Genomic DNA, 13382 nt, shown 5'->3' with positions numbered 1-13382 from the left:
ATCTTTGTCAGCAAAGAGATGAGGTTTGACCCCTTAACCCCGGAACTACTCCAAGAGAACGCGCGTACGTACAGTCAGACACGCTGTTAAGCTTAACACCAAAACATCATTTCCTACAAATAAGTCAGCTGATAGAGTGGGTGCTAAAGGTCACAGGTCAGTGGACACACACACACACGGAGTTATTGGGCCGTGTGAGAGTTTGCTATGTCCTGCACAAGCACAAACGAACAATTAGAGGCCCTCGCAAGTTTGGACCGCTGCCAAAATTATTCTAGTCATTACCAACACAGATGTAAATGTCGACACGAGCTGGATTGATTCGTGTCCTGCTTTATATGCTCCACCAGGAATATTTACACAATGCCAAGGTCTGAGTCCCAGCTCTCCGTCCCTCTCTGACTGTCATTGTGCATTGTTGTGTGTGTTGGTGGATGTGTTGGTGTGTGTGTTGGTGGGTGTGTGTGTGTTGGTGTGTGCTGATATGTGTGTAGGGTGAGGTGCTTGCAGGCTGGGGTATTCCAAAATAGACCTTGTCAGCTTTATGTAAACACTGAACACTCAAAGTACACAAAAGGTGGACCAATCAACAAACATGAGAGACGTGACTAGCTGACAGGTGTACAACTGACCACCTATGTTTGACTGTACTGTTACATTGATATTCTCGACTTTAATCGGGGGTCAGGCAGTCCAAGAACAGCTGTATATGTACCGTAAACCACACAGACAGGTCATGGACACGTGATGTGCTGACATTCTCAGTGAGCTGCCCAGTCTGTGTTGTCAGTACGTCCTGTGCCCGAGAGATCACGAGTGCAGAAGCTGTCAGTCATTTCTCGTGCTAACAGGGATGACTTGAAGACCCCTTCTGGTTGCTGTCGTCACTACTCTTGAAACAGCCTGCTGGATGGCTGCACGGAACGGAACCTGACCCTGGTCCTGCTCCAGTTTCTCAGAAATCTCGGCGACCTTTTGCGAGGGTTGCCTAACGGTTGGCTGCATCACTCGATGTTAGTCGATGCTGATAACAAGCTGAGTGGCACGGCGGGGTGGGAGCAGACGGGTTAGGGTCATTTGTACTTTCATCTGGCTTCTCTAACTCCCTTCAAAGAGTATTTTGTGTGCAGCATCCGACACAGGGGGAGTGTCGTGTTTTTGGGGGTTAAGTGTGGAAGTGGTTTGTTGGGCGTGTTTACCTTAAATCGACTGTATACAAACACGCACGCTCATTAATACATACGCCTGAGAGAACACCCACGCACGCACACAGATACACACAACCTCCCTCTTAAACACTCCCTCACACACACAATTTCTGTCACTGTCTCTGTACACACATAATCTGTTTTACAGACTCTTACACTTTCACACACACACTATAGCCCTTTCACAGACACACTGGAATGTGGTTTTACAGCTATCCGTGTGATCTCCACAGTCAGCTGAGGGCTGTGGCGGTTGAAATTGTCGTCATAACAAAGGTGACAACAACCTACACCCACCTACATGTTAATCGTTATCTTCACACAGTGTGTGGCAGAGCGTGCCGTGTTGTAGGCTACCTGCTTGTATAGCATTATATATATATACTACACTCAGAGGTTATAAATAAAATGATTAATACAATTTAGGTTAATCTTCAATAAACTGACTATTCAACAATTGGAGATAGTGAAGTGCATAGACATGCAAGCCTACTTGCATCAGAGAGTTACATGTATGCCTACACTTTGTTTACCATATTTAGACAATATACTGCAAGCATCAACTAACGAAAATGTTGTAAAAAAAAACTGTCATTATATGCGTTTAAAATTAGAAACATTCGTGTTGGTGTAGTGTGATTGCAATATCTGGTGAAATATGTGTGATAACTCCTTTACCTCCCTAGTCAGCTACAACTCATCTTATTCTTGATTGTAATATGATTGTACCCTTGTTATGTTTCCCTTTGTGTGGGGCAATGCCCTTTGAATACATTGATCAATCAATTAATAAATAACACACTCACACACACTTGATACACACACACACTTGATACACAATCTATGATGGGCGGACAACCGCGAGCGTGTAAAGTTACACAGAAACAAAAAACTGCGTAGATTTATCATCTTTATTAAGAATTATTAAAGCAGCTTACTAATAACAATCATAACACCACCACCACCACCACCACCATCATCATCATCATCATCATCATCATCATCATTCTAACAAAGCGTGCGATTTAAGTAAAATGTTTGCTCTCATCGCTGACATAACCGAAGCAGCTGCACTCAGACATAACAAGTATCCATATATAAAATATTGATAATAAATATCTCACACACGATTCAACAGAGAACATTCCAGGCATACTTCAAAGGTACACACCCACGACCACTGACACTAGTCCTCACAAACACGCGCACCAAACATACACAACATGTAAAAGAAAGACTGTTATCAGTAAAAATATCATGTAAACATATATCTACCGTGTAAATAAAACTATAAAAATTAAAAACAGTTTCTCAGTAATAGAGTTACTAATAAATAGAAAGGCCTTAAGTAGAAAGTTCATGAAACATGCATTTTCAATCACATTCACTTTGCATCACATTCCCAATTTACAAGTGAAAATGTGAAAAATGTTTACTCGAAAAAAGTATTGTTGACATAATTGCGCTTGACATCATCTTTGATCACAAACAACGGATGAACTGGTCAGACAACTGAGTATCACAATATGCCACTGATATTGCAGGTGTCATGTATCACAATCACACACAAGGATCACTGCTATATTTAGCACTCAAATCACACTTACAGCGACGGAAAATCCCGAGTACACAAGTGATGTTTGCCCTGTTCTTACCGAACCGACATGACTAGTGGTCCTGTGTGTCCCCTCCACACAAAATGGGGGAAAACCGTACTAACACCAGCAAAGAATCATCATTAGGCCAGCAAAGAATCATCTCGGCTTCGGGACCTTGGTTTACCTGTCGCCATCAGTGCTTCAGCCAGACCTGCTCACCTTACTTAACCCCTGGGAGGATGGTGATGACTAACAACATGATAATGACAGTTATAATGCAAATCATCATCACCACCCAGTGGTGCTATTTTTAGCCGGGATGACTTTTGAGCTAAAAAAAGCCACACCCGATATTTCAAAATTACAGCAGAAACAACAACAACAACAACAACAACAAATGAGCTTCGGTCAGGTAAACAGTTTCGGTATTAAAAATGACGGATTCATGGAAAGTCCAAAATGGAAAGACATCACAAAAGAATAATTTTACTACAGATCGGCATTTCTGCAGATAGACACACCTGTAAAGCTGTAGAATAGTAAAGTAAGATCACCTGTATACACCTGGAAGGCAAAGATTGGCCTACCATAGATAGCTTCAGCTGTACAACTCTAGACAAAGTTACTGTCTACACCTGGCAAGAGAGAGGTTCTGTATACAGCAGGTAGGAGACCAGGTAAAAACAGAACAAGTTAGAACTTCAAAACTACACATCCGGGCAACAATGTCTCTCTTAAACAACAAAAGATAGTCAGAAAGATGAAAATATTCGATGGGATGAAACTGTCGATGTTTAAATTGAGAGATCTGTTTGGCTGCAACAAGATCACGTGACGTTTCCTAACAGGGGACTGGCGAAGGTCAGGAATGAGACCACCACGGGCTTCTTCTGGTAACAAACACTCTCGTTGTCACTGTCGTTACAAACCCTGACATCGCTGCTTCAGAAAAATAAGATTAAAATACACCAATCAGATATCATTGTGAAACAAAACTAACAATCAACACCGTAGCTGGAATGCAAATCTTATTATTGTTGTTGTGCTCACCTCACCAACACTGCTCGACACAGAAAGCCATCATGAATGTCAAGATGAAATTAGCAATTCTCAAGGAAAAGTATTGCAGCAGGCTAGCTTTTAGAAACAAACAGTGATGTCACCTGTGATAATTGTACTGTTGCCTTTATACAAAAAGTCATTGTTGTTCTTTTACAGCATCCTCCTTAAATGAGCATATTGTGGTGCGACCACTTCATAATACTGCTCCAAAGTATCAATAAATGCTCAGGAAAATTCCATTTGAAGAAAGTTTCTGAATCGCCTTCAATACTTTTAATCTCAAACTTTGTTTTCACATACCCCATCCCCCATTTTTAACATCATCTTCTTGTAACAGAATTAAACACAACTTTTTTATCCGATACAACACTTTTGGTGTAGTGTGGTTGTTTGTCTTAACAATAATCACAACAAATCCTAACACTGGCGTCGCTGCCTTAGAAAATATCGTTAAAAAATAGATTATTTGCCATAAAAATAAAGTAACAATAGAATAAGGCGATTATAAACATTATGCATCATTTGTCCATAGTTGGGGAACACTCGATTTCCATTTAAACATTTGGAAGTGTGTACAGGCAACAGCAGAAAAGCCACCATCGAGTGGGACAGGACAGACAGGACAGACAGGACAGACAGGACCCCCTCGTGATGGTGAACCAGGCAACTATGTGCTGCCTTACACACAATAAACATCAAGAGATGTTAAGGAGTTTTCAACAATGAAGGATAAATAATCTGTCAATAAGGCTGCTTTCTGTTTAAACAGAGATCATGTCACGTTTGGCATAATTTGGGGGAATATCGAAAATAGCTGAAGAAAGGAGTGTTGTAAATAATTCACTCACACTTGCAATATTTTGACAAGTCTTGAAGTATGATGGTGGGCTATAGTAACATTTGGAATTTTGTAGTAAGTTTTGGAGTGTAAAAAGTGAACAAAGAGAAGGTGAAATTTGACGATTGCACAATGTCCTTCTCATGATGAGCAGATACAAAATGCACTGCACGACTAGCAACATTACAAATGGCCTCATTATTCACCACGATTAGAACTAGATTTCAGATAACTGCAAAATTATAGGATGTATCCCCCGCTGTCTCCTCTATTACAGCAAAACATGTCAGCCATTCAATGCCATTACCCACCTTCTGTAAGCCGCAGGGCTTCTGCTTACGCCAAAAATTGCGTACAGTACGCATTAAAAGTTCGGAGGACCCCTTCAATTTTCGTCAATGGGGTCCCATTCAAAGTTGGGCGCAGAACAGGGACCCCTTAAAAATCTGAAGAAAGGGTCCATGGGAACCCAAAGAATTTAGCCTTAGCAGAAGCCCTGGACTGTTGCTACATCATTTTTTCATTAAATGTCCATTTCCTGTAAACGAATCCTCTTCGCCATTGAGTGCATTACCCTTTACCCGATTCCTGTAACCTACATCATCTTTGCCATCGAATACATTGCCTAATATTCATTACCCTCAATACGTGTACTGTAAACACACATACCCTGGCACTCTTCGGGTTATTGCTTATTGACAAAGAAACTTTGTTGCTGTGTCGGAATGCTACTGTTGCCGGGCCTGCATCCTCTGACACTCCACACTCACGGCACCATGAGAATGAAAAGACCGAAGCATCTCGACCCAGCGACTGCCATGTTGGTCCGGTCCCAAGGGTGGAACCTCCTGATGTCACCACTTTCCCATTCCATGCTGGCGACGGTGGGGGCGGAACTTTCTGTGTTGACTCCGCCTTCCTGCTGCTCTGCCCCTTGAATGACCGCGAGTTCGCTCGGAACAAAGACCACAACCGCCTCTTCTATCCCCTGGCAGTTGTCCACGCAGCTGACCACCATCCCGCGTGCTACGACATCAGAGTCATGGCCTCTGAGGTCTCTTGTCACGTGCACGTCCACCCGCTCCTTCCGCAGCGCCTGAATGAAAGGACACGTATCTAGATATTCACTGTACTGGTTATCGTCTGGGTCGCTGTGATTCATGGGAAGATTGAACATGACGACAGGAACGATGTTGCTGCGGTTGATGTTGGCTCCTGGTTGAGCTGCAGGGGCAGGTCTTTGACCGCCGCTGTCAGTCAGTGTTTCTCTTGAGCTCGGTGGTTCTTCACACCTGGCCGCGTCTGTAGATGAGTTTTGTCTCTTGTCACGTGATATCTTTAGTCTTGCGCCGCCAACCACAGGGTTGTGGAGAGGAGATCTGACCTGCAATGAAGAATTTTCTTGTGGACAGGTCGCTAGCAGCTGTTCAGCCTTGAGAAAAGTTGCCAGCTCTTTGCCGCAAAGTCTACATTCGGTGACCTTGAATTTGGGGTTATGTTTCCGGTGTCTGATGCACAGGGGCGAGAGACCAAAGCAATGGGATATTTCCTGGTCCTCTGTCCTATGGTGTGCCGGTTCCTTTGCTTCCATCCATTCTACGTGCTTAAGAAGTGCTAGAGCTTGGGAACAGCACGGTTTGCTCTTTACCGTCTTCTTCACCTTTTCATTCTGAGAAGAAATGAACTGAGAATTACATGTATCCAAGAAATTAGTTTATTCACATTTGCTCTACTGCGACCTCGTCATCAAAATGTCATCAAGGTATCATCAAGACATGCAATTTTAAAAGATTTTAAAATACGTAAAGTATTCACACACACACACCACAGAGATAATATCAATGTTTATTTGAAATATATTAAATATTAATTCTTTCCAAGTGAGTTCATTTAGTTTATGACAAGCTATTTTTTCAAAATCCAAGGGAAATAATTTTCCGTTCACGAGGTACATTGGAATTCTCACAGGTTTTGGAAATATGTCAGGACCTAGTTTACCGTGAGATCACAAATATCAGTTTTCTGATTGAGCAAAAGTCTCATTAACATATGGTGAGCCCTTTGATTGACCGCTCCCTTAAGTGATTTCAGAAATATAAAATTAGGTCAATATACATGTGCATACTATAAAAAAAAATTTTTTATTATATGCATCTTTAAAGCAAATTACAGTTGCTTACTCTGCATATCTGCCAGCAACATTGATCTTAATTGCGAGTCTCACTCGGGTTTGTATCAATATCTCCAGACTGACCTGAGTGGCACGTAGCAGCTCCCGCAGTCGGACCGCATGACGCACGCAGTCGCTGATGTGCCGCAGCTGATGCAGCTGGTTCCCATCACGTGGGTTCACGGGTAACGACAGCCGCCCAACGTACCTGCCATCAACACACGTCCACTGCCTCCGTCAAACCCCGGTCATCATCGACATTGATAACTATGTCATGAGATGTCATTTGGTTTCTTCTTTTATTTCTTTCCTTTCCAGAGGACTGTTCTCATTCGTGTATGTGTGTGTGTGTGCTGTCAGCATGCTGTAAAAAAATTACCATTTGTGATTTGTTCACTGGTACTCCATGGTGTAAGACTTTGACAGCAATCTTAGACTAAAGAGGAATCCTTACTATGGTTTTGAAGTAGTCAGCACTCTACTTCCTTAGTCCGCTAGACGAGTCAATCAAATCTTTCTTTATGTAATTTAGACGTATAACACAAACACACGCGCAAAACAGTACACAAACAAAACACACACAGGGGAACACAATGTTCCAAGTAATGTGCAGAAGATTCTCTATATCTCTCGCACCCGCGCGCTCTCTTCTGACTCACTTGCCGATGACTTCTATCAGCCCCAAATCATCATTCGAACTGTGTGATGTGGGTAGGTTGTCCCACCACCGACGAAAGCTGTTCAGGTCTTTCTCAACGTCAGGCACACTGTCATTATCAATGCAAAGCAGCTCATCTTTGCAAAGAAAGTTCACACCCTGCAAATACCATTTATACGTATGTGTACTCTTTCTCTCAAACACACATGCACACGCACACGCAGATTAAGACACCGATTGACTGTCATTGTGAGTCTGTACTTTTCCTTGCCATTCATTCATTTCCTCCCAAAGTCTTTCTTTCATTTACATGTCTGTGTCTGTCTCATTTGTGTGTGTGTGTGTGTATTATGTCTGCCTCACGTGTGTACTTGAGTCTGTCTCGGGTGTGCACGTATATCTGTCTCACCAATGTAAGTGTGTCTACCTCATGTCCATGCGTTGGTCTCATTTGTTTATGCGTCTCTGTCTTCCTTTGTACTGTTTCTGTCTCATGTGTGTATGTTTGTCTGTATCGCGCGTGCAAGTGTCGTGTGTCTCGGGATCCCTGTGCATGTTTCTAACCCAGTCAAGGAAGGCATTTCTACCTTCAGTTTTCGTTTGCTGCAAGCCCTGACTTCCTCGAGCTGTGTCCTGCTGACGTTGGGCAGTGCCACCACCAGCTGCATCTGCATTCCTTTGCTGTAACTTGAACGTGTCATTACACTAGTCAGTATTTCAGTGTCCTTCTTTAGTCCATCTACTGCTTTTCCAATTTTCTTCAGAATTATTTCTTCCTTTCTACTCTCATCTTTACTTCCTACTGCCTTGACCTTTAAAATAAAGAAAAAAAAGTTATTCATTACTATTGGATATAACAGATCGAGTAGAAGATAAAAAGAACAATTGTATGTCTACGTGTTCATAACAATGTTATAACTATGTACACCATGGCATAACTACACCAGAACAAAGTCATGCTTGTGTACACACCATAGCCTTGCCAGCAGGCTTATCACTCAAATGAAGTTTTGGAAAGGAGGAGGAGCTGTTGCCTGTACATCAACGTACGCATAGCCCAGTCACAAGGCATAGCAACATAAGTCAAATATAGCACTGTAATGAGTGATGTCGACACCACAGACTAGGTATGCCAATGTTTTGACGATACCAGTGCAGATAATTCATCGACGTTTTGATCAATATATCTAAGTGTATACAACCAGGGGGACTGCTCTAATAAGGTCATCAGTTTATCATCACCATGCTGAAGCTACCGGACACTACTGCACGCTATCGGTTTACGCACAGGAGTGTATGCCACCTGCTCATGAACAACAATATACTACAGCCATCCATCAATTCACACCATTCACACCTCTACAAAGATGATGCTTTTCTCGGGATGCAGCACGACCAGGTCCGCTTCCCGCCTTCCAATTCTCCTTTGAATTATCTCCAGGCTGGAAATGTCATCCCAAAAGATCTGAAACTTATTTTTCATTTCCTTCATCAAATATATTCTCTTTTTTATTTATTTTTTTTTTCTTTATTAATTTCTTCCTTATTATGTTATTGCTCTCTTTGTTTACTGATCGATTCCAATACATTGACATGCAAAAACAGTAGTAAATATTGCAAAATATATTGCAGATAATCACAATAACAACCAAATTTTTTTGTCAATGGGCAATTTAAATGCGAGGTGTGCTCTGTTTTCAATATATATATTAAGTCATTACAATTACGAAGCAGTAGAATAGAGATATTAACACTAACAAGAGCAATGAGAGATATAGATGATTTGGAAGAAGGATGCGCTAGGTTTTATATCTCCATATACAACCTTACAAAGGCACAGATTGATTTAAGAGATAAATGTCGCTTTCAGTGATACCGAAATCACTGACTATATGCCCTTTTTTTAGCCATTTTGTAGGATAAATCAAAACTGTACAACTTTAGAAACTAAAGCGCTTACTTCCTGGCATGTACCGAGCTTCTCCGTACCGCGCGGCCCCAACCAACCCAGCAGGTTGTCCAGACAAAACTTGACTATGATGAACATGGATGGCTGCTTATGCTTAGCAAACCAAACGCTTAACGCCTGTCACAAAAACAGGTATACGAAGCATAATGTTTCCGTCATCAGTGGGATTTCTTCCTTTCTCAACAAAATACATCCCTTTAAAACAAAAGAACCCCATTCAGTTGTAATTTACAATTGTTAATGTCATCATAAAGTGATAACAAAGCACCTTTTCCGGCTCACCCTGAAAGTTCTAGAGACCAAACATTCAGCGCGCAACCCTTCTACGTCACCGTCCCGCTGATGAAGTGCCCTGCCCTGGGCAGGACGTGTCGTCTGTGAGGGGCACACGCACGGGGGCAGCCATGGGGGCACACAGTACGCTTCCTTGAAAGCTTTTGGAAAATCTTGCCTCGCCAGTGTCTGGAAAATCTCGCTGCCGATATCTTTCGACCTGTGACCACCATCTTTGTCTTTGTACATCTGTTGACAAACGATGAAGAAGAAATAATAAAGACCAAAGCAAAGATGTCCTTGGTTTAAGTACATGTAAATGAAATGTACATTTTTTCCAGGTGTGAATGTGAAATCGTCAGCTGCATCAAGAAAATTTCAACGTAAACATGTTAAATGTAAACTTCCTTTTTGAATAAACATAACCCTAACAGGTAGCGTTTCTCTACACGTTAATCCTGACCATTAACAGTAACCTTTTGAAGATTTTTATGTCAGTCAATGATAATTCTGATTGCTGATTACTGATTACTTCTTTGTCCTTTTTCGAATTATTTTTATTATATTGTTATATTACGTTTCACAAATATTTGTTACAAGTAATATATGGCGCATAATATTGTTAGTAATATTTCTACTGCTTGGCGGTTGTGTCTTTAAAGTTTTCTTTTAATCTTCACGCCTTTATAATTAAAATGAGCTAAATTAATAAACAATACACTTGCTATTCTTGCCTTTCATTTGCATTTTAAACATTTCATTCGGGCTTATGAGAGATTTTGCTTCAAATTTAAATTCAAGTTATTTGCTTCTTTAGTGTAAAGCGGGTTTTTTGTGCTCAGCCAACAGTGTTTAATGTAAATCATCTTGCCTTAAAATTTATGAAACATTTACAAAATGGTATAACCCCGTATCTCTTCATGATATAAAATTCGAGATGCATTACCCCAAGTATCCCCTATACTGTGTTTGACAACCTCCCCAGGAAATGAAATTCTTTGTTTTACTATTATCATTCCAGACGATCACTTGCCTCCTTTATTAGCTTCTTGATATCGGATATACATCTCTGGACTTCTGTGTCCGTTTCTAACTGTGTGACTGCCTCCTGTCCCTGCATCTTTTTAAGATGACCAGCAGAAGGTTGTTGATGTGAACGAAGGGGGTATCGAACATGAGGCCGGATGTTGGCAGCACGTGGTACATATGGGTTGCTGCGACATGGACTAGTCTCTCTGACGCTATGACCTGTACGACTGTCCATCCTGGAAGGTCTAGGATTGCACGATCTGGAACATGTAGGGCCGCCCCGTAGAAGGTTTTGAGACTCTGGAATCGACTTTTGTTGGGAATCATTTGATTTGTTTTTGTTAGATTTTCGACTTGGTACAGTATGCCAGGGTTCCTCAGTTTTTAGTTCATTATGTTCCTGTAAACACTCTTTGTTTTGTTGACACGCGCCTTCATACTGCCCTCGTGAGTCGCCTCCTCCAGCGTGCTCTTGCAAGCTAGCTCCTTTTGTAGGTGTTTGAAGACTGCCTCTTTCATTACTTTCACTTTTGTTTATCTGCAGAGTACTAACTTTTTCAATTTCTTTTTGAAGATCATCATGGGCTCCCTGTACCTGAAAGTCGGTTGTCGCGACAACTCTGGATGTCTGCTCGATGTCTGTGGACACAACAAGACAAGGACCACAGGGAGGGGGGTTTCTCTCCCCTTCATCCCTCCTTGATTGTTTGCCATGTCTCTTCTTTTTACTTCTGTCTTTCCAAGGCATTCTCTGAGATATTTTCTGCACACACACACACACGCTCTATGTACAGTTTTTCCGTTAATAATATTTGAGTCGATAGGAGCACCCTCTCACTTCTCCTTAGGCGAGACCACCATACAAAGACTTATGTGCAGATTTTTCCTAAGTTGTGAAGTGTACACAAAGTCCTGGCAGGAAAGGGGATATGGAGTATGTTGCCCTCCAGTTTCCTGACCTTTCGCTAGAGGTGATCAAAGTCGGAAAAGTGACCACAAGATGTTTTCAGGACGGAAATTTCATCTCCTCAAAAGCCGGTGAAAATGACTAAAACTGGAGTGACCACTAGAATAAAGAAAATCGACTGGCAGTTTAGTGGTCACAAGACTGAGTGAAATTTACTGACTGCATAATCACCGAGAAAGTCACTGAAATCCACTGGCATATTAATGACCACAAGAAGATGAAGAAACTCACTGGCATTTCACTGACCTCACAAGTCAAAGAAATTCACTGGCAGTCGAGTGTCTACTAGAGTAGACAAAATCCACGGGCTATACAGCATCCACTTTAGACCATATCCATCAGCAGCACAGCAACAAGATTTGATTCATGCTGTTTTGTCTGTCATGGCTGCTCAGTAAGGCAGAACAAAATAATAAAAGACATGGTTAACGACGAAGTCAAGGAATATTGGCCGCCATGGTCTGACCGAAAGTCGAAACTGGCGCGAAGGTACTCCCCCAAAGGTTGCATGTAGTCCTTCCACGAATTTCCGACTGACATCATCAGTTTTCTAGGCAAACAACAACAAATAAACAGCCGACACAAGCGGAAATAGTGGAAAAGCTCTGATACACACACTAGCTGACGTGTCGTCTGCCGCTTGACCCGAGCATCTTTCAGTCGTGAACTCAAACAGATGAACGAATAAATAGAAGGTTAGGGTTTGTGTTAGACACACATCCATATAAAAGCAGTCAGACACCAGCAGCTCTGCACCATGGGAGTAGTTATAGAGGTAGGCCTTCGCACAAAACGAGTGGTTGTCGTCGCAACGGCTTAGTACTTCACATGAGGCAACTGGGTTTCCCGCACCTCGTCGTGTCTCGTCGCTGTTGCAGTTGCCTGGGTTATCACTGGGAATTTCCAGGCTGACAGCACGGCCAGTCCGGATACATCCTGGTCAGAAGCAGGGCAAGTCTCGGTGATCTAATGATTCTAATCAGTTCCTCGCCTCATGAGCGTCTGACACCTACAAGGGACCAAAGTCTTAGTTCGAAATGGCAAACACAGCTTTATCAGATCCTGTTTCGCAGACACACCTGGTCAGATACACGTGCCCTGCCTCCTACACACACACATCGTGCGGGAAGTAACTTCGAACTGTACCTTCGCCTTCAAATAGAACATGATAGGGGACACTCCAACATAACACGACGTATCGAAGCAGGTCACAGCTCCGCAGGTAACTTAAACACGCTTCCTTTGATATGAGCCGGTGTTAGAGCCGCTCTCACCTGTGGCTCAATCGATGTTCCCGTTATGCGGCCCTCACCGTGCTCCGCCCTGCACGCGGACCGTGCTCGTGACGTGTGCACGTGCGTGAAGCCACGTAGCCTGTGTGCGCGGTGTGGAGGTTAGTTGTCGTCTGGCCACAAGCCGCAACGATGGCTGCTTTCTTCAAACGCGTGGGCAGTTGTCAGGTGCTTGAGAAAACCCACGGGAAGTGCGGGACTTTGTAGTTGGGAATTCCCCCTTGCCACGCTGGCACTCTCAACTCTTGCTGTCTACTTCCGCAGGTTTTCACACTCACTGCTTCTTGAAATCACTCGCTTACTGCCTCTCAGTATTGT

The 13382-nt window shown here is 42.6% G+C and overlaps 1 protein-coding gene across 1 annotated transcript; it reads right to left on the bottom strand.

Moving 5' to 3' along the window:
• Positions 1 to 2110: 2110 nt before the first annotated feature.
• LOC112576134 lies at positions 2111 to 13252 on the bottom strand. The gene is made up of 8 exons (XM_025258393.1): positions 10810 to 13252; positions 9786 to 10025; positions 9495 to 9620; positions 8892 to 9005; positions 8122 to 8346; positions 7536 to 7693; positions 6961 to 7084; positions 2111 to 6375 (listed from the first exon to the last, which is right to left on the bottom strand). The coding sequence occupies exons 1-8, from the start codon at positions 11551 to 11553 to the stop codon at positions 5473 to 5475; spliced, it is 2634 nt and encodes an 877-aa protein (XP_025114178.1). The 5' UTR covers positions 11554 to 13252; the 3' UTR covers positions 2111 to 5472.
• Between the last annotated feature and the right edge of the window lie 130 nt (positions 13253 to 13382).

This window comes from Pomacea canaliculata, linkage group LG11 (genome assembly GCF_003073045.1).
Source record: "Pomacea canaliculata isolate SZHN2017 linkage group LG11, ASM307304v1, whole genome shotgun sequence".
Lineage (NCBI taxonomy): Eukaryota > Metazoa > Mollusca > Gastropoda > Architaenioglossa > Ampullariidae > Pomacea > Pomacea canaliculata.
Note: the sequence above shows the minus strand (reverse complement) of the source record. Positions and strands in the feature narration are given on the sequence as shown.

Coding starts and splice junctions, on each gene's coding strand:
- LOC112576134 (XM_025258393.1), bottom strand. CDS start 11,553: ATGCCTTGGAAAGACAGAAGTAAAAAGAAGAGACATGGCAAACAATCA. Junction 9,621..9,785: donor TGGTCTCTAGAACTTTCAGG/GTGAGCCGGAAA, acceptor TTTTTGTGACAG/GCGTTAAGCGTTTGGTTTGC. Junction 8,347..8,891: donor AAAGCATCATCTTTGTAGAG/GTGTGAATGGTG, acceptor TTTATTTTAAAG/GTCAAGGCAGTAGGAAGTAA.